Source organism: Leptodactylus fuscus, chromosome 1, assembly GCF_031893055.1.
Source record: "Leptodactylus fuscus isolate aLepFus1 chromosome 1, aLepFus1.hap2, whole genome shotgun sequence".
NCBI classification, from domain to species: domain Eukaryota; kingdom Metazoa; phylum Chordata; class Amphibia; order Anura; family Leptodactylidae; genus Leptodactylus; species Leptodactylus fuscus.
Window position 1 is genome coordinate 79,895,620 of NC_134265.1, and position 27,651 is coordinate 79,923,270.

At 43.3% G+C, this 27,651-nt stretch overlaps 1 protein-coding gene across 1 annotated transcript in view; it reads left to right on the top strand.

Moving 5' to 3' along the window:
- Positions 1-25,793, top strand: part of SRFBP1 (serum response factor binding protein 1) — a 60,264-nt gene extending 34,471 nt beyond the window's left edge. Inside the window, exons 5-8 of the mRNA XM_075272347.1 lie at positions 7,145-7,226; positions 21,130-22,108; positions 24,158-24,195; positions 25,559-25,793. Of these exons, the coding sequence (XP_075128448.1) occupies positions 7,145-7,226; positions 21,130-22,108; positions 24,158-24,195; positions 25,559-25,719 (1,260 nt within the window). The 3' untranslated portion in view covers positions 25,720-25,793. The remainder of the gene's footprint in view (positions 1-7,144; positions 7,227-21,129; positions 22,109-24,157; positions 24,196-25,558) is intronic.
- Positions 25,794-27,651: the final 1,858 nt, after the last annotated feature.

The following is a 27,651-nucleotide window of genomic DNA, read 5'->3' on the forward strand; positions in this document are numbered from 1 at the left end:
ATGGCATCCTCTTATTACACCTTCAGTGCAATGGAAGTAATAGGGTCTGGCAACCTCTTGGAAGCCTTCAGTTACATCATAAGGAGGGTGATTGGGTTAGAGATGGAGCCCCCTTGAACTGCAAAATTGCTGCATTTGCTATTGACCATCACATCTGAGGAATGAAATGGCCAGGGTCTCTGTTGTCTCTGATCCTGGCCACTGTATAGAGGTTTCTTCTGTATAAAACAGCTGACACTTTCCACATACCTTGCGCACATCCATACATCTTACAATGGATGCTGCTGAGATGGACATACCCTTATATTTTTGGACTAGTTCACACAGGGCACAGAATGGCGTATTTTGGTCCTGATTTTGACGCGGGAAGCTACGTCAGAATAGGACCAAAATGCGCCTGATGCGACTGTTGCGGCTTCTGACAGTCGCAGCTTCCCGCTCCGGAGTAAGCCCAAATGAATGGGCCTAGTTCGGAGGGTGCTGCCGCGAGGCGGACGCCACAGCTGAATCAGCCGCGGAATCCACCTGAAGAAAGGGCAGCTCGCTTCTTTTTACCGCTCACGGGAAAAAAGGAAGCTAGCTGTCTGCATAGACCTCTATTGTCAGGAGGCAGATTCTGCCGTGGATTCACCGCCAAAATCTGCCCCCTCTTGCTGCGTGTGAACGAGCCCTAACATTACTCTTTCATTATTATGACATTCATATCAGTCTTGTATAATACGTTTACGTATACCTATCTTATGTCACATCAGTCTTTTCATCCTATTTAAATTGCTTCCGTCTTACACCTGTCCGTTTTTCCCTTTCTCATGTGTTTATTCTTTTTCTGTCTCACGTGTAAATGATGTCATTTTTATTCTATATGATCTTTTTCCTATCTTTATCTTCATTTTTATTATCAATTTGTTAACCTCCCCGGGGCTTATTTCTTCAACGTTCTGACTTGCAAACCTGTATATTTGAGGTATATGCTTTTAAGTCTTGTGTCTTATATTTTGAAATGCCAACCATTTCTGCATTCTTAACCGTAAGAAATAATATAACCTCAACTGAACTTTAGCATTGTAACTTGTCCCAACAAGCTGAGTACAGACTGCTGAAAGATAGCCACGTAGAAGGTCTATGTAGGCGATGTAATGCCTGTAATTAATGGTAATTTGGCACTGATCGCTGTTCACTTCAGTTTTCCTTACTGCCCTGGAGGACAGAGAGGAGCTGAAGTAGTAATTTCCTGGGATTTGCATATATTCATTTAAAATGATTGAAATTGCAGAGAGGCAGACATATCTTCTCTTATCTACACCACCGAAATTCCTTCTAAACCACTTGTCCTGTTGTAGGGACTGTTAATGACACAGTGAACATACCTATCTGTTAAGTAAATGAGCTGCTTGGTGGACACAGGGCATGGCCATGGCTGCCACACTTTGGGTGCATCTAACAGCTCATTCGCCTACGTATTACAACTTATTCACAACAGTATAATTGCACTTTGACACAAACGGTATATTCACTGTGCCATTATCTGATCCTAAAGCGGTGGTTTAGAAGTTATTTTGGTGTTGGTAGATTCCTTTTAAAACTATAGCCGTCAATGGGACACAGCTGTTAGACATTGTGCATGAGCACCACAGCCCCTTCAAATAGCTGACCAGCAGGGGCCTCAGGTCTCCGAACCTATTGTTCTTTTATTGATGACTTACCTTAAAGGAATCCTATCGTTGGATACCCTTTTTTTTCTGACTAACACATAGGAATAGCCTTAAGAAAGGCTATTCTTCTACCTTTAGAAGTCTTCCGGGTTTTCTTCGGTATGCAAATTAGTTCTCTTGCAGCACTGGGGGCGGTCCCCAGTGCTGCGAGAGAAATCTCCAGCTACGCCTCTATCTTCTTCTGGAATGCCCTTTCCCGTTCTGGGTTTCAATCTTCTTTTCGTACGCAGCCGACTCTGCCATCGGGCCTCGGGTTGAAACCCAGGATGGAAGAAGACACAGGGAGAGGGTGTTCCAGAAGAAGATAGAGGCGTCGCTGGAGATTTCTCTCGCAGCATTGGGGACCGCCCCCAGTGCTACGAGAGAACTCATTTGCATACCGAAGAAAACCAGGATTTCTACCGAACGGCGGTGCGGAGAAGACCTCTAAAGGTTGGAGAAGAATAGCCTTTCTTAAGGCTATTCCTACGTGTTAGTCAGAAAAAAAGGGTATCCAATGATGGGATCCCTTTTAGAATAGGTCATCGGTAGAAAAGAATTGGACCACCCCTTTAAAAACTCTAGTAAGCCTATAGGTGTCATAGGTATCGCATACATCTATGATATGTTTTTATTTTTGTACAAATACGAAATCTTCCATGCTATGTCCAGCATTGCGTTAAAGATGACCGTTCTCCACTTTCACTAAGTCATTGCATCTTTCAATAGGCACCACTCTAATTACTGTGGCACACTTAGAATTTTTTCTCTAGCCCCCACAGTTTCCGAGCATTCCTTGCAGTTTGTTTCAGTACAATTATGTTCTCACCTTCCAGAATGGTGGTTCAGGGCTGGAGCAGAAAGACATGGACCTCCCACCTGACAATAGATCACATAATTGCGCTGAAACTATTCACAATGATTTGTTGGGAACAGTAAGGGATAGAGAAACCACTCTAACTGTGCCAGAATCAGTGGAACACTACCCATCTGAGGAATAAAGAGTATGTGGAGTTGGTGAAAGATCAAGTGTATTTGGGAACTCCTACTTTAGATTCCACCTCCACACCACATTTTCCAAGTGAGAATGTGATTTCATATAGAAGTGAGCATTGTACATACTGGTCTATGAAGTTTGACACTTAGGTAAAAGACAAGATGAATGATGTGATCAAATGTCTCGGCTCAGGCGATGACTGAAATGTTACAAGATTGTTCTCTGAAAGTGAAATCATTTATCACATACCTGGCATTCTGAGAACTGTGTACTTCTAATACAGTCATACAGTGCTGCAAGCTTATCCCTGTCATCAGAGGTTATGGAAGGTTTAACATGTTCTTCCATGTGTGTACCTAATGCATTCATTACATGCTTTTACCCATCTCATATACAAATATCACTGAAATTTTATGGAACTATTGCCACATTGTAGCCAGAGCACCCTAATTGGAAATATGATGTCCTGTATTTTATTTCTTTAATGTACACCCCGCTTCATAAATACACTGACTTTAAATGCAACGTTTTTAGCCCTTAAACTGACTTTACTGTAAACCTTATTATCCTCTTAAGTGTAACGTTATGCCGTCTTCTGACATCCTGAAGTTGTTGCTGTATCTGCACCTGTATTAACGTCTGATGTCAGGTGTGAGGAGTGTCCTCTATATATGCGGTATACCTTGAGATATATATAATATATCCTACTACTGACTATGTATAAAGTCAGCTATGATCTTCATAGTCCTGTGTGTCCCAGTTAATCATGAGCACAGCATTATACGTAAAATAATGTGTTCACTTTCCATCCCAAACAAACCAATATCAAGTTTTTGTATTTTGTGTCTGGGAAGTTTCCGGCTATGGGATCTGGTTCTCATTTCTTTTGATACTCTGGAAAGTGAAGAATGTCTCCACTTTCCATTTGTAAGATCTTTGAACACTACTTAGTAAGTTAAACCTGTTCTTGCAAGTCAATGGAAAAAAGGGACCCACTGGTTTTTGTTTTTTTTATTTTTTCTTCTGAACTCATTGCGTCTAAAACACAATTCTCTCAGTAGAAATAGATGTCTTCTTAGAGTCTTTCCTTATCCTGTTTTCACCCTCTTCAGTAAGTCACATGATCACATTGTGCTTTTTTTTTTTTTTTTTTTTTTTTTTTTTTAACCAATATGGGTTAACTGTGCAAACACATTCTCTCTGCTGCTTATAGATACTATTGGGAACAAAGTCTAATTAATCAGATTTCTAACCCCCTGTTCTTTTGCCTCTTCTGCCTCTTACATAATCAGTTCCCTATAGCCCCTTGTCTCGCATATTGTCCACCTATACACTTGATAAACGGGTTTATCCCCAAAACATGTAGTGTGATATTGGAAATTAACAAAAGGATTATTTCTGCCCATATAGATTTTTAAAGCCTACATTTGGTGAGCTGATTTGCAGTAACCTGGTCTGACCACTACACCGAGAACAGCACTATTTGCTTCCTGCTCCATTCTCTGTATATCAGCTGATCCTTAGGGGTACCAGGATATATCTGATCTTTATGACCCATCCAGTTACGTCATTTACGTTTTTAGCCATACAACCTTTTACGTTTACATGGCCATAATGAAAGATACTATTAAAAATACCCAAAATGCATGGTACATAGCTGCAGAAATTTATTTCTCCTTGAAGTGTTCACCCCATCACTAGTGACTTAAATTTCTAGTAGCCACATGAATTGCCAATACTTATGCATCAGTCATAATTTCTATTGACCCATTCCAGGAAATTCCACTTAAGTGCCAGTTTTCCTTGGTGTCAGTAGTAATGCCCTGCCGTCCATGAGTGCACATACTATATGACTACACACGTGATTGAGCAAGCAGTGTCGGCAGATCATCCAGAGCGGGACACAACTGATTCATAGATTTTACTACATTTCTCTGAATCCACATTTCTTATAAGCTAGGACTGCTACTTTATATTTGATACCTAGTGAATCACTAAGCTTTTATATGACTGTTCATTCAGCCAGCAGGATGACTCTTTGTGAATACGCCATGGCGACAATATAATAGCATATTTCTTCTGAAATTCCACAATGTACTCTACTAGTAAGAGTCAGGAAAAAATTCTACATTTGCAAACACTTTACAGACTGTGGTGGCGTTCTTGAAATCTGAATACGTATCACAGTATATTTCATCAGTGTTCCATTACTGTTCTATTCATCGGAACGGGGCAATATTTATATTTTAGAAGGTATTCGTGTGCAAAGGTGTAGTACATAATGCTGTTCTATTGCAGTGGTCGGAAGACATTGCCTCATGTTTATTTACAGAATATGTGAAGATTGGGCCCATAGAAGCAGAACCCTGCACTGTGCCTTAAAGGCTAGTTTGTGTAACCACACACCCAAACATAAGGTACCATTGTCTGGAGAAAACAGTAATTTCCAAGTCATAATAAATAGAAAACGATTTACTGAATATGAACCGAGTGAGATTTCCAGGGAGTGGATCTGGTGACCTAATGGCAGAGGAAGTCAATGGATGTGTGTGTGATCCTGCCCAAGTCATTGCAGGCCTCATATTGTAATTTTACCTTTAGCCCGTCTATAAAATTGGGGATTTCCCAATAAAATGTACATTTCAAATGTAAAACCATCTTCCTAAATTCAGCATTTTACAGTAAAATTGATGTATGGCACCAGATACCATAGTTGCCTGGCCCACCAAAAGACCTAGTCAGGACCTTTATTGGTCCTACACGCTCAAGATGTGCAGCAACTAGCAACCTGATCATACAAAGGTTTATTTCTGTCGGGTTCCTTGTAGGGGTTATTTCTTGAGGCATGCAGTACTGTCCTGCATTATCTGACACTGACATAGTGTGTGAAAAGAAACCACTCACTACTCAATAGACATTTGGGGTATGACTAGCAAATATCGTGAACAGGTCCTTTTATTTTAAATAGGACCCATGCATGTTACTTGCTGGAAATCGGACTGTTGCCTCATAAGCCATCTGCTCTGTTTTTTTCGCTGCATCTCTCTGCACCACGTGTCAGGTCATGTGAGGAAGGCTCAGCAACAATTTTAAGCTAAACTGTCACTGGGTTCATGATCTGAATCCCCCCTAAAACAATAGTATACAGAAGGCAGATCTGGACTAAAACAAAGCCTTGCAAAATTTTGAGAGACCACTATTCTGACCATATGACCTGCATTCTCTCTAGAGAGTGTGATTGTATTTGCACATGTAAAATTCATTGCTGTAATGAAAAAGGTAAATTGGCATCACATGGTTAAACGTGTGAACCAAATACATACCTTGCCAGGGATTTCATTTCAGGATTAAGATGTATTGCACCATAGTAGCTAGAGGTTTGATATTCTGATTGTGACCTTCAAAGTTTAGGCAGATGGACATAGGTCTCTTCAAGATAAAATGAGGTTTATTTGGTTGGAAGCTGAGCTGGGTATGGGCCCATTGTCCTCCGGCCCCTAAGCAAGCAGAAAGAACCCCAGGGGTATGGATTTTGCAGTGCATTTTATCTATGCTTGTGACCTCGAAAATGAGCCAAATGAGCATGCTCACTCACGAAAACTGCAGCGCCAATTTTTTTTTATTTTTTTTTACAGTGTGAATATAGCTGAAGGATTCTAAGGGTTCAGTCTTCTGCTATTTCTCCTTTTCATTTCAGAAATGTATTGCTTTTACTTGCATGCCATTTTGTCTCTGCATTGTACTTTTCGTAGGCACCCTTTTATTGCATCCAGCTTCCTTGGGCCCTTGTATGCTTTCATAGAGGCAGCTCCGGCTCCTTATGTAATTCCTGTACAAGTGAATAAAGAGACTTGTGCTTGCATGGCCCTTCGCTATTCTTTTTGTCATCAGACAGGGCCCCATTCTCAAGATGAATTTGGGTACCACGTGTGAGACCTTCATCTGTCAGGTTATTGTGGCATATCCTATAGATATCCCACCCCATGTATGGGACCTTGATGGGACTTGGCAGCACTGTAAGTGACCGTCTGCTTCACACCAAGTGTGAGAAGGAGCGCTATCACAGGTCCTTCCTTCCAACCGCGACCAGGCTGTATAATCTACATCTAACCAAGCGAAGATCACTCCGCACAGAGAGCTAATGATTATGACGATGACCATGAAGTCTTCCTTCTTTGTCTTCCGTTCCTTAGCTGCTATGGACTCCTAGTATATCTTCTCTTCTCAGCATATGTGTGTCTACGTCTGTAATATCTTACTGTGTATTATCCTGTATCTGTATTACTATGCTGCTGTAACATGCTGAAATTTCCCTACTGTGGGACTATTAAAGGATTATCTTATCTTATATAGGCATAACTACTGAGATGGGAATATCCTCTTAATGCTTTTATTTGTTTCTTTTTATTATATTTTATTACTTTTTTTATATGTTTGCAAAAATTTGCATTGCTAGGCAAAGAGCACTGTGGAAACTCGAGCAGTCACTAGGTTAGCCACACATCCCTTGCTGAAACAAAAGATATCTGCTATAAAAGGTAAGCTGGAACATCTTTATTTTCTTATGTTTTAGTCCATTCAGCTCAGTTTATAATTCCCATCTCACTTCTCGTACCGTACACTATATTCCATGTGTGGTCTGACTATTAGATTGTATAGTGGTCGTACTCCACCGTGCCCCTCTTCATGTGCCTCATGCTATTATTTTCCTTGGCCACAGCTCCCTGACTGTAGTTGCTACAGTTAAATTTAATGTGAACTAAAATTCCTTGGTCCTTTTCCATGTCCATTTTACCCAGAGTTTTCTATTTCGTATGTAATTGTAAAGTTTATTTCTAGAGATGAGCGAACAGTGTTCTATCGAACTCATGTTCGATCGGATATTAGGCTGTTCGGCATGTTCGAATCGAATCGAACACCGCGTGGTAAAGTGCGCCATTACTCGATTCCCCTCCCACCTTCCCTGGCGCCTTTTTTGCTCCAATAACAGCGCTGGGTAGGTGGGACAGGAACTACGACACCGGTGACGTTGAAAAAAGTAGGCAAAACCCATTGGCTGCCGAAAACATGTGACCTCTAATTTAAAAGAACAGCGACGCCCAGCTTCGCGTCATTCTGAGCTTGCAATTCACCGAGGACGGAGGTTTCCGTCCAGCTAGCTAGGGCTTAGATTCTGGGTAGGCAGGGACAGGCTAGGATAGGAAGGAGAAGACAACCAACAGCTCTTGTAAGAGCTAAATTCCAGGGAGAAGCTTGTCAGTGTAACGTGGCACTGACGGGCTCAATCGCCGCAACCCAGCTTTCCCAGGATCCTGAATGGAATACACTGTCAGTGTATTCCCGTATACCCGATATATACCCCGATACCCGTTCCAACGGTGTGCCCCCCCACCTTCACCCCAGAAATACCCTGCAAGTCCCCTAGCAATAGAATTGGGGCTATATACACCCACAATTTTTACTACTGGTATACAGTGCCATTGTCTGACTGGGAATTCAAAGAATATATTGGGAATACAAATACCCTCATTTCTTGCTACTGCCATATAGTGCCAGTTTCTGACTGGTAATTCAAAGAATATATTGGGGTTACGTGCACCCACAATTTTTACTACTGGTATACAGTGCCATTGTCTGACTGGGAATTCAAAGAGTATATTGGGAATACAAATACCCTCATTTCTTGCTACTGCCATATAGTGCCAGTTTCTGACTGGGAATTCAAAGAATATATTGGGGTTACGTGCACCCACAATTTTTACTACTGGTATACAGTGCCATTGTCTGACTGGGAATTCAAAGAGTATATTGGGAATACAAATACCCTCATTTCTTGCTACTGCCATATAGTGCCAGTTTCTGACTGGGAATTCAAAGAATATATTGGGGTTACGTGCACCCACAATTTTTACTACTGGTATACAGTGCCATTGTCTGACTGGGAATTCAAAGAGTATATTGGGAATACAAATACCCTCATTTCTTGCTACTGCCATATAGTGCCAGTTTCTGACTGGGAATTCAAAGAATATATTGGGGTTACGTGCACCCACAATTTTTACTACTGGTATACAGTGCCATTGTCTGACTGGGAATTCAAAGAATATATTGGGGTTATAAATACCCTCATTTCTTGCTACTGCCATATAGTGCCAGTTTCTGACTGGGAATTCAAAGAATATATTGGGGTTACGTGCACCCACAATTTTTACTACTGGTATACAGTGCCATTGTCTGACTGGGAATTCAAAGAGTATATTGGGAATACAAATACCCTCATTTCTTGCTACTGCCATATAGTGCCAGTTTCTGACTGGGAATTCAAAGAATATATTGGGGTTACGTGCACCCACAATTTTTACTACTGGTATACAGTGCCATTGTCTGACTGGGAATTCAAAGAGTATATTGGGAATACAAATACCCTCATTTCTTGCTACTGCCATATAGTGCCAGTTTCTGACTGGGAATTCAAAGAATATATTGGGGTTACGTGCACCCACAATTTTTACTACTGGTATACAGTGCCATTGTCTGACTGGGAATTCAAAGAGTATATTGGGAATACAAATACCCTCATTTCTTGCTACTGCCATATAGTGCCAGTTTCTGACTGGGAATTCAAAGAATATATTGGGGTTACGTGCACCCACAATTTTTACTACTGGTATACAGTGCCATTGTCTGACTGGGAATTCAAAGAGTATATTGGGAATACAAATACCCTCATTTCTTGCTACTGCCATATAGTGCCAGTTTCTGACTGGGAATTCAAAGAATATATTGGGGTTACGTGCACCCACAATTTTTACTACTGGTATACAGTGCCATTGTCTGACTGGGAATTCAAAGAATATATTGGGGTTATAAATACCCTCATTTCTTGCTACTGCCATATAGTGCCAGTTTCTGACTGGGAATTCAAAGAATATATTGGGGTTACGTGCACCCACAATTTTTACTACTGGTATACAGTGCCATTGTCTGACTGGGAATTCAAAGAGTATATTGGGAATACAAATACCCTCATTTCTTGCTACTGCCATATAGTGCCAGTTTCTGACTGGGAATTCAAAGAATATATTGGGGTTACGTGCACCCACAATTTTTACTACTGGTATACAGTGCCATTGTCTGACTGGGAATTCAAAGAGTATATTGGGAATACAAATACCCTCATTTCTTGCTACTGCCATATAGTGCCAGTTTCTGACTGGGAATTCAAAGAATATATTGGGGTTACGTGCACCCACAATTTTTACTACTGGTATACAGTGCCATTGTCTGACTGGGAATTCAAAGAGTATATTGGGAATACAAATACCCTCATTTCTTGCTACTGCCATATAGTGCCAGTTTCTGACTGGGAATTCAAAGAATATATTGGGGTTACGTGCACCCACAATTTTTACTACTGGTATACAGTGCCATTGTCTGACTGGGAATTCAAAGAGTATATTGGGAATACAAATACCCTCATTTCTTGCTACTGCCATATAGTGCCAGTTTCTGACTGGGAATTCAAAGAATATATTGGGGTTACGTGCACCCACAATTTTTACTACTGGTATACAGTGCCATTGTCTGACTGGGAATTCAAAGAATATATTGGGGTTATAAATACCCTCATTTCTTGCTACTGCCATATAGTGCCAGTTTCTGACTGGTAATTCAAAGAATATATTGGGGTTACGTGCACCCACAATTTTTACTACTGGTATACAGTGCCATTGTCTGACTGGGAATTCAAAGAGTATATTGGGAATACAAATACCCTCATTTCTTGCTACTGCCATATAGTGCCAGTGTCTGACTGGGAATTCAAAGAATATATTGGGGTTACGTGCACCCACAATTTTTACTACTGGTATACAGTGCCATTGTCTGACTGGGAATTCAAAGAGTATATTGGGAATACAAATACCCTCATTTCTTGCTACTGCCATATAGTGCCAGTTTCTGACTGGTAATTCAAAGAATATATTGGGGTTACGTGCACCCACAATTTTTACTACTGGTATACAGTGCCATTGTCTGACTGGGAATTCAAAGAGTATATTGGGAATACAAATACCCTCATTTCTTGCTACTGCCATATAGTGCCAGTGTCTGACTGGGAATTCAAAGAATATATTGGGGTTACGTGCACCCACAATTTTTACTACTGGTATACAGTGCCAATTTCTAACTAGGAATTCAAAATGCGCAAGGCTCCCGGAAAGGGACGTGGACGAGGCCGTGGGCGAGGTCGGGGGAATGGTTCTGGGGAGCAAGGTAGCAGTGAAGCCACAGGGCGTCCCGTGCCTACTCCTGTGGGGCAGCAAGCATTGCGCCACTCCACAGTGCCAGGGTTGCTTGCCACATTAACTAAACTGCAGGGTACAAACCTTAGTAGGCCCGAGAACCAGGAACAGGTCTTGCAATGGCTGTCAGAGAACGCTTACAGCACATTGTCCAGCAGCCAGTCAGACTCTGCCTCCTCTCCTCCTATTACCCAACAGTCTTGTCTTCCTTCCTCCCAAAATTCCGAAGCTTTACAGAACAATAACCCAAACTGTCCCTGCTCCCCAGAGCTGTTCTCCGCTCCTTTCATTGTCCCTCAACCTGCCTCTCCACGTCACGATTCCACGAACCTAACAGAGGAGCATCTGTATCCAGATGCTCAAACACTAGAGTCTCCTCCATCTCCGTTCGATTTGGTGGTGGATGACCAGCAACCCACCCTCATCGACGATGATGTGACGCAGTTGCCGTCAGGGCATCCAGTTGACCGGCGCATTGTGCGGGAGGAGGAGATGAGACAGGAGTTGGAAGAGGAAGTGGTGGATGATGAGGACACTGACCCGACCTGGACAGGGGGGATGTCAAGCGGGGAAAGTAGTGTGGATGTTGAGGCAGGTGCAGCACCAAAAAGGGTAGCTAGAGGCAGAGGCAGAGGTCAGCAGCTTAGGCGAAGCCAGGCCACACCCGGAATCTCCCAAGATGTTCCAGTTCGTACCCAGCCCCGAAAAACTCCCACCTCGAGGGCACGTTTCTCGAAGGTGTGGAGTTTTTTCAAGGAATGCGCCGAGGACAGATATAGTGTTGTCTGCACAATTTGCCTCTCGAAATTGATTAGGGGCTCTGAGAAGAGCAACCTGTCCACCACTTCAATGCGCCGTCATTTGGAATCCAAGCACTGGAATCAGTGGCAGGCAGCAACGGCAGGACAAAGGCCGACTGCCGTTCACGCCACTGCCACTGCCTCTGCCTCTGCCTCTGCCACTGCCACTGCTGACTGTGCTGGCGATGCACTCCAGAGGACGAGCCAGGACACCACTTCATCTGCCTCCGCCACTTTGTTGACTTCTACCTCATCCTCCCCTGGTCCTGTCTTATCTCCTTCTCCTGCACCATCAAAGGCACCATCAGGCGTTTCTTTACAACAACCCACCATCTCTCAGACATTGGAGCGGCGGCAGAAATACACTGCTAACCACCCACACGCGCAAGCCTTGAACGCCAACATCGCTAAACTGCTGGCCCAGGAGATGTTGGCGTTCCGGCTTGTTGAAACTCCCGCCTTCCTGGACCTGATGGCAACTGCGGCACCTCGCTATGCCGTCCCTAGCCGTCACTACTTCTCCCGGTGTGCCGTCCCCGCCTTGCACCAGCACGTGTCACTCAACATCAGGCGGGCCCTTAGTTCCGCGCTTTGCACAAAGGTCCACTTGACCACCGACGCGTGGACAAGTGCATGCGGACAGGGACGCTACATTTCACTGACGGCACACTGGGTGAATGTAGTTGAGGCTGGGACTGCTTCCCAAACTGGCCCGGTGTACCTCGTCTCCCCGCCTAACATTCCTGGCAGGGACACGAGAAGAACACCCCCCTCCTCCTCCTCCTCCTCTACCGCCTCCTCCTCCGCCACCGCCTCCTCCTCCGCCACCGCCTCCTCCTCCGCTGTTAGATTGACCCCAGCTACGAGTTGGAAACGTTGCAGCACTGGCGTTGGTAGACGTCAGCAGGCTGTGCTGAAGCTGATCAGCTTGGGGGACAGACAGCACACTGCCTCCGAGGTGAGGGATGCCCTCCTCGATGAGACGGCAATATGGTTTGAGCCGCTGCACCTGGGCCCAGGCATGGTCGTTTGTGATAACGGCCGGAACCTGGTAGCAGCTCTGGAGCTTGCCGGACTCCAACATGTTCCATGCCTGGCCCACGTCTTCAACCTAGTGGTGCAACGTTTCCTAAAGAGCTACCCCAATGTTCCAGAGCTACTGGTGAAAGTGCGGCGCATGTGCGCCCACTTTCGCAAGTCGACAGTAGCCGCTGCTAGCTTAAAATCTCTCCAGCAACGCCTGCATGTGCCACAACACCGGCTTTTGTGCGACGTCCCCACACGCTGGAACTCAACGTTTCAGATGTTGAATAGAGTGGTTGAGCAGCAGAGACCTTTGATGGAATACCAGCTACAAAACCCTAGGGTGCCACAAAGTCAGCTGCCTCAGTTTCACATCCATGAGTGGCCATGGATGAGAGACCTTTGTGACATCCTACGGGTCTTTGAGGAGTCCACAAGGAGGGTGAGCTCTGAGGATGCGATGGTGAGCCTTACAATCCCGCTCTTGTGTGTTCTGAGAGAATCCCTGATTGACATCAGGGATAACTCAGATCACACAGAGGAGTTAGGGATAGCATCCGATCCGTCACAGCTGGAGAGTAGGTCCACACATCTGTCCGCTTCACTGCGTTTAATGGAGGAGGAGGAGGAGGAGGAGGAGGAAGAAGAGTTGTCCGATGATGTGATGGTGATACAGGAGGCTTCCGGGCAACTTCGAATCGTCCCATTGTTGCAGCGCGGATGGGTAGACATGGAGGATGAGGAGGAAATGGAGATTGAACTTTCCGGTGGGGCCAGAGGAGTCATGCCAACTAACACTGTGGCAGACATGGCTGAGTTCATGTTGGGGTGCTTTACAACCGACAAGCGTATTGTCAAAATCATGGAGGACAACCAGTACTGGATCTTTGCTATCCTTGACCCCCGGTATAAAAACAACATCTCGTCTTTTATTCCGGTAGAGGGGAGGGCCAATCGCATCAATGCTTGCCACAGGCAATTGGTGCAGAATATGATGGAGATGTTTCCAGCATGTGACGTTGGCGGCAGGGAGGGCAGTTCCTCCAGTAGGCAACCAAGTTCTCACCGGTCCACACAAACGAGGGGCACACTGTCTAAGGTCTGGGACACCTTGATGGCACCCCCTCGCCAAAGTGCCGCCACGGAGGGTCCTAGTGTCACCAGGCGTGAGAAGTATAGGCGCATGTTGCGGGAATACCTTTCCGACCACAGCCCTGTCCTCTCCGACCCCTCTGCGCCCTACACGTATTGGGTGTCGAAGTTGGACCTGTGGCTTGAACTTGCCCTATATGCCTTGGAGGTGCTGTCCTGTCCTGCCGCCAGCGTCCTATCTGAGAGGGTGTTCAGTGCAGCCGGTGGCATCATCACTGACAAGCGCACCCGTCTGTCAGCTGAGAGTGCCGACCGGCTCACTTTGATAAAAATGAACCACCACTGGGTAGAGCCGTCATTTTTGTGCCCACCTGTGTAAAGCACCCCAACATGAAACTCCATGTCTGTACTCAACCTCTCCAATTCCTCCGCATCCTCATACTCATCCACCATAAGCGTTGCACAATTCTGCTAATACTAGGCTCCCTCCACCCTGATTTCCCCCAACTCTGCTGGTTAGAGGCTCCCTCCACCATGAATTTCCCAAAACTTGGCTGTTTAGAGGCTCCCTCCACCATTAATTGGTCCAAACTGGGCTGGTTAGAGGCTCCCTCCACCATGAATTTGCCCAAACTGGGCTGTTTAGAGGCTCCCTCCACCATTAATTGGTCCAAACTGGGCTGGTTAGAGGCTCCCTCCACCATGAATTTGCCCAAACTGGGCTGTTTAGAGGCTCCCTCCACCATGAATTGGTCCAAACTGGGGTGGTTAGAGGCTCCCTCCACCATGAATTGGTCCAAACTGGGGTGGTTAGAGGCTCCCTCCACCATTAATTGGTCCAAACTGGGCTGGTTAGAGGCTCCCTCCACAATTAATTGGTCCAAACTGGGCTAATTAGAGGCTCCCTCCACCATGAATTGGTCCAAACTGGGTTTTTTAGAGGCTCCCTCCACCATTAATTGGTCCAAACTGGGCTGGTTAGAGGCTCCCTCCACAATTAATTGGTCCAAACTGGGCTAATTAGAGGCTCCCTCCACCATGAATTGGTCCAAACTGGGTTTTTTAGAGGCTCCCTCCACCATGAATTTGCCCAAACTGGGCTGTTTAGAGGCTCCCTCCACCATGAATTGGTCCAAACTGGGCTGGTTAGAGGCTCCCTCCACCATGAATTGGTCCAAACTGGGGTGGTTAGAGGCTCCCTCCACCATTAATTGGTCCAAACTGGGCTGGTTAGAGGCTCCCTCCACCATTAATTGGTCCAAACTGGGCTGGTTAGAGGCTCCCTCCACCATTAATTGGTCCAAACTGGGCTGGTTAGAGGCTCCCTCCACCATGAATTTCCCAAAACTTGGCTGTTTAGAGGCTCCCTCCACCATTAATTGGTCCAAACTGGGCTGGTTAGAGGCTCCCTCCACCATGAATTTGCCCAAACTGGGCTGTTTAGAGGCTCCCTCCACCATGAATTGGTCCAAACTGGGCTGGTTAGAGGCTCCCTCCACCATGAATTTCCCAAAACTTGGCTGTTTAGAGGCTCCCTCCACCATGAATTGGTCCAAACTGGGCTGGTTAGAGGCTCCCTCCACCATGAATTGGTCCAAACTGGGGTGGTTAGAGGCTCCCTCCACCATTAATTGGTCCAAACTGGGCTGGTTAGAGGCTCCCTCCACAATTAATTGGTCCAAACTGGGCTAATTAGAGGCTCCCTCCACCATGAATTGGTCCAAACTGGGTTTTTTAGAGGCTCCCTCCACCATGAATTTGCCCAAACTGGGCTGTTTAGAGGCTCCCTCCACCATGAATTGGTCCAAACTGGGCTGGTTAGAGGCTCCCTCCACCATGAATTTCCCAAAACTTGGCTGTTTAGAGGCTCCCTCCACCATTAATTGGTCCAAACTGGGCTGGTTAGAGGCTCCCTCCACCATTAATTGGTCCAAACTGGGCTGGTTAGAGGCTCCCTCCACCATTAATTGGTCCAAACTGGGCTGGTTAGAGGCTCCCTCCACCATTAATTGGTCCAAACTGGGCTGGTTAGAGGCTCCCTCCACCATTAATTGGTCCAAACTGGGCTGGTTAGAGGCTCCCTCCACCATGAATTTGCCCAAACTGGGCTGTTTAGAGGCTCCCTCCACCATGAATTGGTCCAAACTGGGCTGGTTAGAGGCTCCCTCCACCATGAATTTCCCAAAACTTGGCTGTTTAGAGGCTCCCTCCACCATTAATTGGTCCAAACTGGGCTGGTTAGAGGCTCCCTCCACCATGAATTGGTCCAAACTGGGGTTTTTAGAGGCTCCCTCCACCATGAATTGGTCCAAACTGGGGTTTTTAGAGTCTCCCTCCACCATGAATTGGTCCAAACTGGGGTTTTTAGAGTCTCCCTCCACCATGAATTGGTCCAAACTGGGGTTTTTAGAGGCTCCCTCCACCATGAATTTGCCCAAACTCTGCTGGTTAGAGGCTCAATCCACCCTGATTTTCAAAACAAATGTTGGTGCCAACCTCAACTTACTACAAGGGCCAAATTCACTGCTGGTGACAAGCTCTCCTCACTGCAAGTGCCAAATACACATGTTTCAAGGTGTTTTCCTACTGTCAGAGAGGTGGTATTGAGTGTGTAAAGTGTGTAGTTGTTAGGCTGTGATGTTGGGGTAATAGAGGGTCTTTGGTGTGTTAGATGCCCCCAGACATGCTTCCCCTGCTGTCCCAGTGTCATTCCAGAGGTGTTGGCATCATTTCCTGGGGTGTCATAGTGGACTTGGTGACCCTCCAGACACGGATTTGGGTTTCCCCCTTAACGAGTATCTGTTCCCCATAGACTACAATGGGGTTCGAAACCCGTTCGAACACACGAACATTGAGCGGCTGTTCGAATCGAATTTCGAACCTCGAACATTTTAGTGTTCGCTCATCTCTATTTATTTCCCTTCAGAAGTGCATAACCGTACACTTATCTGTGCAAAACTCTCTGCCTAAGCTAACTTATCCAGGTCCATTTTACGAAATGTTCTTGCCATATTGGACATATTTTCTCATTGGGCCTTGAGTTCTAAGTAGTATGAGAAGTATAGTTGACTCCACTGGACTTTTGAGTAACTTTTTTCCTAATTCATCATGGACTCTGGTTTAGTCAGTGCTGGATTAAGAGGATTTCCAGACCTGCTAATGTGGGATTTATGGAATTTTATTATCATTATTGCTGTTTTTTGTTATGGACGCAGTTAGAAACTACAGCTCCCTCCGAAAACTTAAATTCCCACAGAAAGCTTTATTCCTACCTGCTGCAAGATTACAGGCTAATCTCTACAGTTTGGGGCATAAAAAATGATACAGTATACACCAATCGAGAGGGGGATTTGTGTTTTGGTTTTTTTTTTTCACCCCTTCTTCTTACTCTTGGGAGCGAGAGGGGAGGTGGTCCTGGTCTCCTTACAGACATCAACTGGTTTAGAGAACCAGGGAGGGCAAGCAAATTGGCTCTCCTAAAGAAGAAAACTCCCTCTCTAGCGCCACCTATAGGTAAATACTCTGCTTTTTAACTGTTATACTTTTTAAAGGGGTTAGCCACTTTTTTATTATTTTATTAAATGGACTGTATAATGCACTGAGACAATTTTCTAATAATTATAACATAGTTATTAAAGGTATATAGCCAATGTCCGCCACTGATAAGGGCTCCCCTTTTATTTAGCATAGTTTATTACCTTGTCTACGGGGCTGTAATTGTCAGCATGGCCAACAATGGATGGGAATCCTAGCATTATAGTATATTAAATAGCATTATCTGTTCTGGTAGGAGTCCCTACCTACTGTAGCATCAACATGCTTTCCGGTAGTGTTTATAGCATTGAAGGTAAGGACTCCTAGCAGCATGGATAACTATAATGCGAGAAGTCCTTCTCACAGCAGCTCTGCACTAATCATATATTCAGTAGGCATCACTGATGGACTGGTTTGGTCACGTGTCTCTCCATGAGGCGTGGAACGCAGTGCAAACAGGGAAGAAGGAGGCAGTGGAGGACATTGTCTCAGAACCTGTTACGGAACTAGTAAGCAAAGGGTTATGTTGGCCGTACATTTAGCAGATCTACTTAAAATGAATTCAATAATCTATTTCAATAAAACCAGCAACATATCATTTATTTATAGATATATATATATTTTTTATACATTGGACCCTGTGTAAAGGAATGCACTTTCATATGGTATCCGTTTCAATCCTCTTTTTAGCATATGTACTAAATGGATAGCCAAAACGTGATCTGAACATATCCTTATTGAACTTTTGGGAAACAAGAAAGCCAGATTTCTTTCCTTTTCCTCCTCCTGGAGGAGAGCTTATTTACATAGCCCTTAACCTATCTATTCTGTGTGCTTGTATAGTGCTAATACATTCTGCAGGCCTTTACAGACTTGTTCTGTCCCATGCAGGGCTCACAATCTAAATTCCCTATCTGTTTGTCTTTGGAGTGTGAGAGGAAACCCATGGTAGAACATTCAAACTCCTTGCAGATATTGTCTTTGGTCGCATTTGAACTTGGGTCTCCAGTGCAAGGAAACTAACCACTGAGTGACCTCCCAATTCATGCACAGCAGTCAAGCAGTAAACTGCATTGACATTGATGGTTACTTTATGGAACTACTGCCTGAGCAGTTTCCAGTTTCTGCAAGGTTCCTTTGGAATAAGAATTAAATAGTAATAAATGTCAGGAGTTAGATGGAGGAGTCCCTTTTAATTTACTGTATGGTTGTCAAGGTACGGTGCAATAAATGAGGGTAAATTCACCCTTTCCCCTGTATTAATACAGACTTAGGTTTACAGCTCCATGTGTCTGCAGGAACTTGCCAGAGCACAACTGTGACTTAAGTATTTGTTAAACAAATAATCATAAATGTCTGTTCTTGGCACTTCCCCAGCCGGTTTCCCCTCTTCTACCTCCCTTTAGTATCATCTTCATATTTTTCTTTCCATTCACTGTTTTGTTTTCTATTAGTCCCTGTCGGTCATAACCTCTGTTCAGTTTTCCAGTCACGTACTGCCTGCTCCACTTCGGAATTTTTTTGGGTTATAAGTGCATACTCCATTTATAGTCTATGTGCAATGCTCTTTCCATTTTAGTGAGACATTTATATTTTACTTTCTGTTTTATCTACCATTTACCTTTATGAATACTGTCTGGTTTTCTATACAAATCCCTTTTTCTTCATTGGCTTTGTCTGGAACTTTTAAAAATGGGGGTAAGAGCATCTCCTCTTCTCTTACTTGGTTTGGTCTATTGAAGGCAGTATTCCCATCTTGTCATTATGGCTATAGCCCTAGGATATGCCATAAGTTCCCAATATATGCAGACCCCACCGCTGGGAACCATATCTATTTAGAGAGGGGTGATTAATTCACAGCTGCAGGTAAATTGGGGGGCTGCAGATGTGTGAGTCTGCCTCCTCGGCTATGTTCAGAACTTCTGTACAAGTGAATAGAGAGATTTGTATATGTGTACCCTTTTTTCCTTCACTTGCAGCCATGAACCAGACCGCGTTTTCCGGATAGATGAGGATCCACCTCTGGAGCCCACATCTATTAGACAATCCATTAGACCTTTTGCACCAGGGAGCAGCTTCAAGCAAGATAATTTTTTTCCATGGCCCGGTGGGGGTAGGGTGCGGGGCTTTGGTCATATGGGGGAAGGGTTATAGGCGGGCTCCACCATGTGGACTGGAAGGCTCTCCGCCAGGATGTTCCCCGGGGCAGGCAGGCGTGACACAAGCATCTGAGCGGACATAGTAAATCGCTAGACACCAAGGCTGGATACTTCGCGCTAGGCCACTTTGCTATGGTAATGTGCAAACTTTTGGGTATTGCAGCGTCCTTAGCAGCTACAGGATGCCGCGCTACCCGATAGTTTACATGTTACCATAGCAATGTGGCCTAGCACAAAGTATCCAGCTAAGACTGAGGCCAGCCCGCAGACCAGCAAAAGACCCCCAACAGCTCAGTCGTGGTCTGCAGACTGGTGGTTGGGGACCCCTGTATTAAACACACGTATTGAGATGGGAATACTCCTTCCCACTGACTTGAGTGGTATGAGCTGCTGCCTACGCTCAATTCTAATGTCATGATAGGGGCAAAAATATTGCTGGCCCCAAATTAATGAAGCAGTGAGGAGAATTTACCCCATGTGTCTCGTTTCTCCTCTTTTGTATGGAAGTCTTCTGCACACATCTATCATTCAATGTCTGGCATGTGCCGTACTATCCAAGAGTATACCATATTATCAATGACTGTAATATTGCACGAGCTAGCCTTTATATGATAGGCGAATTCACAAAATTTCCGTACAGATAGCTGCAACATGGCAGAGCCTGAAGATGTCAGTCCTGGCCCAAGGGTCGGAGGTTAAAGAGGAGAGTTGGAATACTTTGTGGCTAAGTTGCATAAACATAAAAAGTTGAATATCTTACATCTTATCAGTGTATATTTGTGCTCCCATTAAAGGCTTCTATACTTCCCTATTATTGGTTGGGGGGGCATGTTGGTGCTGACGCATTGTCTCCCTCTAAGCTGGGGAGACTTGTTAAAGAAAATTCAGTGTTCAGCTTTGAGGTACAGATGGTCACAGTTGGCAGTATCCAGCGCTTTGTTTTAGGACTGTATGCAGGTGGTTATTGTATTGGGGGTCTGTATTACAAATTATCTTAGGTTTGCTTCTGCATGACTGTAAATATATGAACAGTTCATTTAGCAGTCACGAAAACATTTCTCCTTCAGCGTGACATTTCAGGTCCCCTCTACACCACTGTCCGTGTTGAGAGAGATATGACATCGCCACAGGAGTCTAGCAGTTTGTTATTCCCTTGCCGATATCCACATTGAGTGTGTGCATGCTTTATTGGGGTTTCGGAAGAGACAGCCATTGACATAAGTAATTGTACCAGTCAGCCAAATGCTCCTTATCTTTTTATCCAGCCTTACTGCCAGATCTGATTTTTACTGTGGAAATTTTGTGAATCCAAATGTTCGGTTACATAATAATGTTCTCATAACACATTGTTCCCTATGACAGTCCCAAACTGCTAGGACACATTACATAAATGGGAATAATAGTACATTTATTTGGCATATGTGGTAACCCATCCGAGAGAAGATAACAATGATAAACTCTCAGAAGAATATAAGGTATTTGTTATTTTTTACATTAATTCTAATTATGACTCTTTAAAATCTTTTATAGAGGCTATTAATGCATTTAAAGAGGCCAGAATGAACCAAACGGAAGACGATGAGACCCCAAAACAGCCGCCTGTACCCTCTAAACCTGCAAAAAGTGAAAAGAAAGAAGCAGAAAGCAAGCCTAAGCAAGGGCAGGCAAAACAGAAAAGAAAAATGGAGGAAACAAAACTGGAGATTAACATTACAGCCAATGCAGTTGTAGACCCAGCGAATAAGGAGATGAATCTTCCAGATAGTGACCACAGTATTGAAGAGCCCTCTCCTCCTACCACACCACAAACACTGGCGTTACAAGCCATTCCTGAATTCCCTGCTGAAAAGAACATTTTGCTAAGTAGTTCAGTAAAAGAGGCCATACAAAATAAACCTGAAAATGAGCAAAATATCCCTAAAAAAGATATAGTACAAAATAAACCTGAAAACAACAATGAGCAAAATATCCCTGACAAAGATACAAAGCCAAATAAACCGGAGAAGAAAACTGAACAAAATATCCCTAAAAAAGATATAGTACAAAATAAACCTGAAAAGAAAAGTGAACAAAACACCCCCAAAAAAGTTATAGTGCTGGAAAGTAAAGCTGAAAAGATCATCGGACAAAGTAGTCCTGACCAAAAAGAACCAATTGAAAATAAATCTGACTCGAGTGATCTCGAGGACTCTGACAGTGAAGTGAAGGAATATTTTGATGACAGTACCGAAGAAAGGTTTATAAAGCAGGGGTCTGGATTCGAGGACAGCGATGATAGTGACAGTGAAGATGACTTTTTCATTGGTAAAGTACGACGGATAAAAAAGAAAAAATCAAGCAATAATGTGGACAAGGTTAAGAAAGACAAAGTTCCACCAGCAAGCATGAAACCCTCGGTTAGTGGCAAAGAAGAGCAGAAAGTAAGCACCGGCCCCAAGAATGTGAAACTGGAATCCGTCTTTTGCACATCATTAGCTGAAGCTAAACAGAAGTCATCGCATATAAAAAGGTAAAACATAACCTTAAAAGTTCTGTTTAAATGGCAAAAATGTGAATATTACATGTGGTCAGACTGTAGAGACTCCCTGGCTGCCTATGCAGTATTAGCACTCCTAAAATGTAGGAACTCCACACTCCAATACACACAGATCTATTATCTTGTGTAGACATAATGGCTTTCTAATGTTCTTAAACAAAGATGATGATGATGATGGGGTTTTACGATTATAGGTTTTTATTCTGCTGTTTCTATGTATTATAAACTTTCAATATTACAAGTTTGCTTTTGTTACATTATCATTTAAACAATGTCCTTTTTTTCCCTACTTTCTTGGGCTCTGGTATATTAGACAAGAAACACTGTTTTCCTGTTTTACATCTTGGAAAACAGATTTGCATATTTTTCCCATAATCCCCCCCCCAGTGGGGGGAGAGAGGTTTTTGTACTCCATACGCCTGAGAAGTTGATCTCTCCTTAAGGAGTGATATTATCCCCAAAATGGCAGAGTATTAGTTTTTTTTTTCTCCTCCCCAACTCTCTTTCTTTCCCCATATCCCACACTCCCTGTTTGTCTGTTTCTGTCTCTCTCGCGGTCTTCTTCTGTATGTCTTACTATTTATCCGTCTCTTATCCCCCTCGCTCTCTCAATGTCACTTTATTTTTCTTATAAAAAACAAAAAAAAACTTTGCAAGTCTTCAGTAGGTGATACCTTTTTTAATGGCTAACTCATAATGATGACAGAATATGACGTTTCGAAGCTTTCCTCTGAGCTTCTTCTTCAGATATAACTAAAAAACACTCTGTAGAGGCTGCATATTTATAACTGGACACAGGGCTAGAATTACAGGAGGGAGGGGGGGAAAGAGGCTAGTTACTATATACTTATAACAACAAACAATCAATTGCCAGATCCCCCAGTTCTTATCTTAATGGCTGTCTTAATGATGTGTATAAAAAGACATAAACCCACGTGAGATGTTCATCCCATTGTCCAACGTCTGGAATAGGGTCATGGCCTTGTACTCATAAATCAGTTGCTGTTTCCTTGATTTCCTTGATTTATTAGCAGCTCTCTGTCACCTCCAACTAACAAAGGAACATTCCCATGTGGACAGAAGAGGTGCAAAACCTGCCCCCACATACTGACCACTGACAAGATAGAGATACCAAACTCTAACAGGGAATATAAAATCCCAGGTACGTTCACCTGTAACACACCTAATGTGGTGTATTTGATCATTTGCACCAAATGTTCCACTGAAAATCTGTATGTTGGAGAGACTGGTCAGAAACTCCGAATGAGAATTAATTCACATCGCCATACAATCAAACAACAGAGAACTGATCTTCCCGTGCCAAATCATTTTTGCCAGGAACACCACAGCATCATCAATGACATGAAAATCTTGATCTTAAAAGGGAACTTTAAATCAAGGAAACAGCGACTGATTTATGAGTACAAGGCCATGACCCTATTCCAGACGTTGGACAATGGGATGAACATCTCACGTGGGTTTATGTCTTTTTATACACATCATTAAGACAGCCATTAAGATAAGAACTGGGGGATCTGGCAATTGATTGTTTGTTGTTATAAGTATATAGTAACTAGCCTCTTTCCCCCCCTCCCTCCTGTAATTCTAGCCCTGTGTCCAGTTATAAATATGCAGCCTCTACAGAGTGTTTTTTAGTTATATCTGAAGAAGAAGCTCAGAGGAAAGCTTCGAAACGTCATATTCTGTCATCATTATGAGTTAGCCATTAAAAAAGGTATCACCTACTGAAGACTTGCAAAGTTTTTTTTTGTTTTTTATATTTTATAACCACTGGCTAACACGGTACCAAAACAAACATTTTCCTTTATTTTTCTTCTCATCCTTTTTTTTTTTTTTTTTTTTTGCCCCATCTCTCTCTCTCCATTTTTTGCGATTACTTTCATTCTTTCTGCATCTAATGTCTCTTTATATATTCGTTATATTTAATAGAATTGTATATATTGGTAGACTCCTTCAATATCACTGTGCTATGCTTATTGATGACTACTTTCTGTCTTTCAGAGATTCTAAATTTCCACCTGTCAGGAATAAGAAACCAGGTATGTGAGATATATAATTTGTATATTCTAGATCATGCACTGACCGAGCAATATTGAGATTAATAAGCCGTAACCGTATTTCTTAGAGTTTCCCCACCATATAGTGACCCTTTGTCGCAAGAAGCGTGAAAATAGACATCCTATTGTTTGCCCTAGCTATAATTGTAGTAATGCAAATAAAGTGAAACTTTTCGGTTTCCACCTTCTCAACATGGGTTGTTCAATTCGGTAAACCTGTAACCCACATCAAAGAGCAGCTTATAAAGAATATAAACACACTTTCCATATCACTAGACAGTGAATAAAGGAGCACCAGTTAATTTCTTAAACCCTTTTTCTGCATTATTTCTACATCTACTTGTTTACCAGTCAGGGAGGTTATTCTCTACAGGATATGTGTTTTCTGCCTGATCAAGTGGGTTCTTGGCCATTGGGCCTCCATCAGTCACTAGAACAGGAGGAGTCCTGCGTGCCCCTTGTATATTGAGCAGCAAGAAAGGAGCCAACATTCATTAATAGAGCTCTAACATGGTGTGAATATAGCCTTAGGTTATCAGCAATGCCATAGATGGCTGTATACCATAATGTAGAGTCAAAGTAAGAGAAGACCTCACTGTGTGGCATTATCCTAGCCCACATTGGACATTACATTATCTACAGAGTGGGCCATAAGTATGGATACACCCAAGGTCTCCGGATCTCACTCCCTTGGACTTCTATCTCTGGGGCCATTTGAAAGCTATGGGGTACTCCGTGAAGATCCAAAATGTGGGGCACCTTGAGCACATCCTTTAGTGCGTTACTGTCGTTGCTCCATGTCACATACGTGTCAATAACTCGATAATGAATGAAGCTACATTAAAAATGAGCACACAATTGTATTTCTTGTGCATTTCTCCATGTTTACCTCCTGGTGGTCCCGCTGCACTGTATTGTATACGGAACAGTAGACCCATGGGGAGGCACGATCTAACATCATAGATCATTGTGAAGATTGGAGTCCGTCTCTCTAGAATGGGCTTGGGCCTGGGAATCTAACCAATATATGAAGCAGATTTTCTGGTCCGAATTTCCCTTCCGCAACCCCTTAAGGCCTTATTCACACATTACTGTTTTACATCAGTGTTTCTAAGCCAAATCCAGAAGTAGAGACTGCTCAGAAATGAGGTATAATACATGGGACTGAGCTGTAGCATGGCCAAGTGATCAACAGACATGATGTTACTTCCTGAGAAGGGGAAGTGGGTCAGCCATATTTTCTTATCCTGGATAACCTCCTTTATGTAGGCTAAGTAAGGGATTTTTTTTTTTTTATAAATTATGGTCTGCCTTATGCTTATAACCTTTTTTGTTTTCCTTATAGATTTCCCTCAGGCCAACATTGTGTCAAGGAGACCACCACCTGTAAAACAGACGAGCAAACTACAAGAGACTCTCCATCCATCTTGGGAAGCCAGCAAAAAGCGGAAAGCGCAGTGTCAGATTGCAGTATTCCAGGGCAAAAAGATCGTTTTTGATGATTAGATTTAATTTTAATTAAGTTTATGTTGCTTTTATACACATAATCATGTTTAAATATAATTAAATATTTGTGCAGATTTCTGTCTTTAGTGTTTCATGCTGAATGGGATGTTTTATAAGTAATGTCTGAATTTTATTTTGTATCAAAAGTTTTAGCTGTATTGTACTTGTTCAAGCCCACGTCACAGAGACTGTACAGAGGGACACTGTGTCCTCCACGGGGCACTGTAATTGGGTGCTCAATGTACTTTAGTGTGTCTTGTTATACTTCCATAGATACAACATCTGATGGCGCACAACATGATTTTGCTTATACTTTTATGCAGAGACTCCAACAAAAAATGTGTGTTAAAATGAAGGTATTTACAGGTATGGTAAGAGCCTTATGCATCACTATGGGTTTACAAAAAAGCCATCATTTATCCTTAGGTTAAAGCCCCACATAGCGTGCCGTAGTCAAACAGCGCTGTTGGGGGGGGGGGGGGAGGGTCAGAAACGCATTACAGAGTCCCTCTCTCAGTATGATGATCGGGTCGGCAATCTAGCATTTATACACAGACCGTGATGGGTGGAACTCGGTCATGTGAATGTGGGGCAGGTATCAAGATCAGATTGTTTAGATCAGAGAAGGCCATTTGAAATAATCCTCTTACAGTCCCTGACTGGCACGAGACATTCCTGAATTATTCAGAGGATCCAGCGTGGATAGGTTGCTAAATTCCCTTCCCCCCCCCCCCCCCCATTATCTCCAAATGGTCTCCCAAGTCTGTATCCTCCGCAAAACATAAGTAAAGACCTTACGTAAGGACATGACCATGGGTCCATAGTGGTGGTGTGAACAGCAGGATTCGGTACCATGGGGTCAGTATACTGTCTGTTGTACTCTTTGGACAGCACATATACCAAAATTATAGCCATATGAATGAGGCCTAAGGCCATTTTTGAACAAAAGAAAGTAGCAAGGAGTTGTATTGTGTCTCAGTTGTTCCTGTGATACCATGGTAAAAGCTGCCCAGCAAAACCTTATAGTGCAATGTACCCTGCCAAGGTAGTCATGAGTATGCAAGTCCAGTACCATTAGGTAGGTATATAGCTGTATACTGCTCTGTCATCATAAATATGAGAGCATATCTGTTTGGAGGAGGGTTTTTTATGGTAAGCTTCACCCATACACATGGCTCAATTGCATATGTAGCTTAGCTAAAATCTAAAATATAGCATCCTTATATGAAGCGGGTTTGACTGTATCTGGGGTGAAGTCTCCAAATCTGATTTAATAATGTAAGAGAAAAGAAAAGTAGTCTTTATGCTCAGATTCTCTGTGGTTCTTTAACCCCTTAGTACCTAGGCTATTTTAGGCTGTAAAGTAGTTATGCAAGGACAAAAAAGCTGCTTATCAGTACATTCCCTGCACTGGATAAGCTTACATACTTATGTTTAGGTATGTTCCTCCATCGACCCCATTCGTATGAGTGTCGATCGCAGAGGGGTCTGGAAGTCTCATTCCTCTGCGGACACCCTGAGTCTGTCACATGACTGACCCCACTATAGTTTCTGTGCTAACAGCAGACATGGGCCTGAGGAAACATGACTAGACGCAAACCAGCCTTCATCTTGCCTTCCCCTACCTATTTGCTTGAAATAAAGCAGCTTTCTTATCGACGGTGAAAGCCACTCCTTCTTCATTATATTGTCAAATGGAAGTTCTGGGAGTTCTGGTCTTATAAACTGCCTTTTTTTTTTTTTTTTTTTTTTTTTTAAAGGGACCTGAGGTATACATATTTGGTAACATCGTTTAATGGGGAAAATTTAAATTTTTAAGATTTTCTTCAATGTTTTTGAACACTGTTCATTTTAGTCTCAACCAGCTGATTGCATTAGAGATATGGTAAGGGGTGTCAGTGCAGCTGTCAATCACTGCAGTCACTATAGACC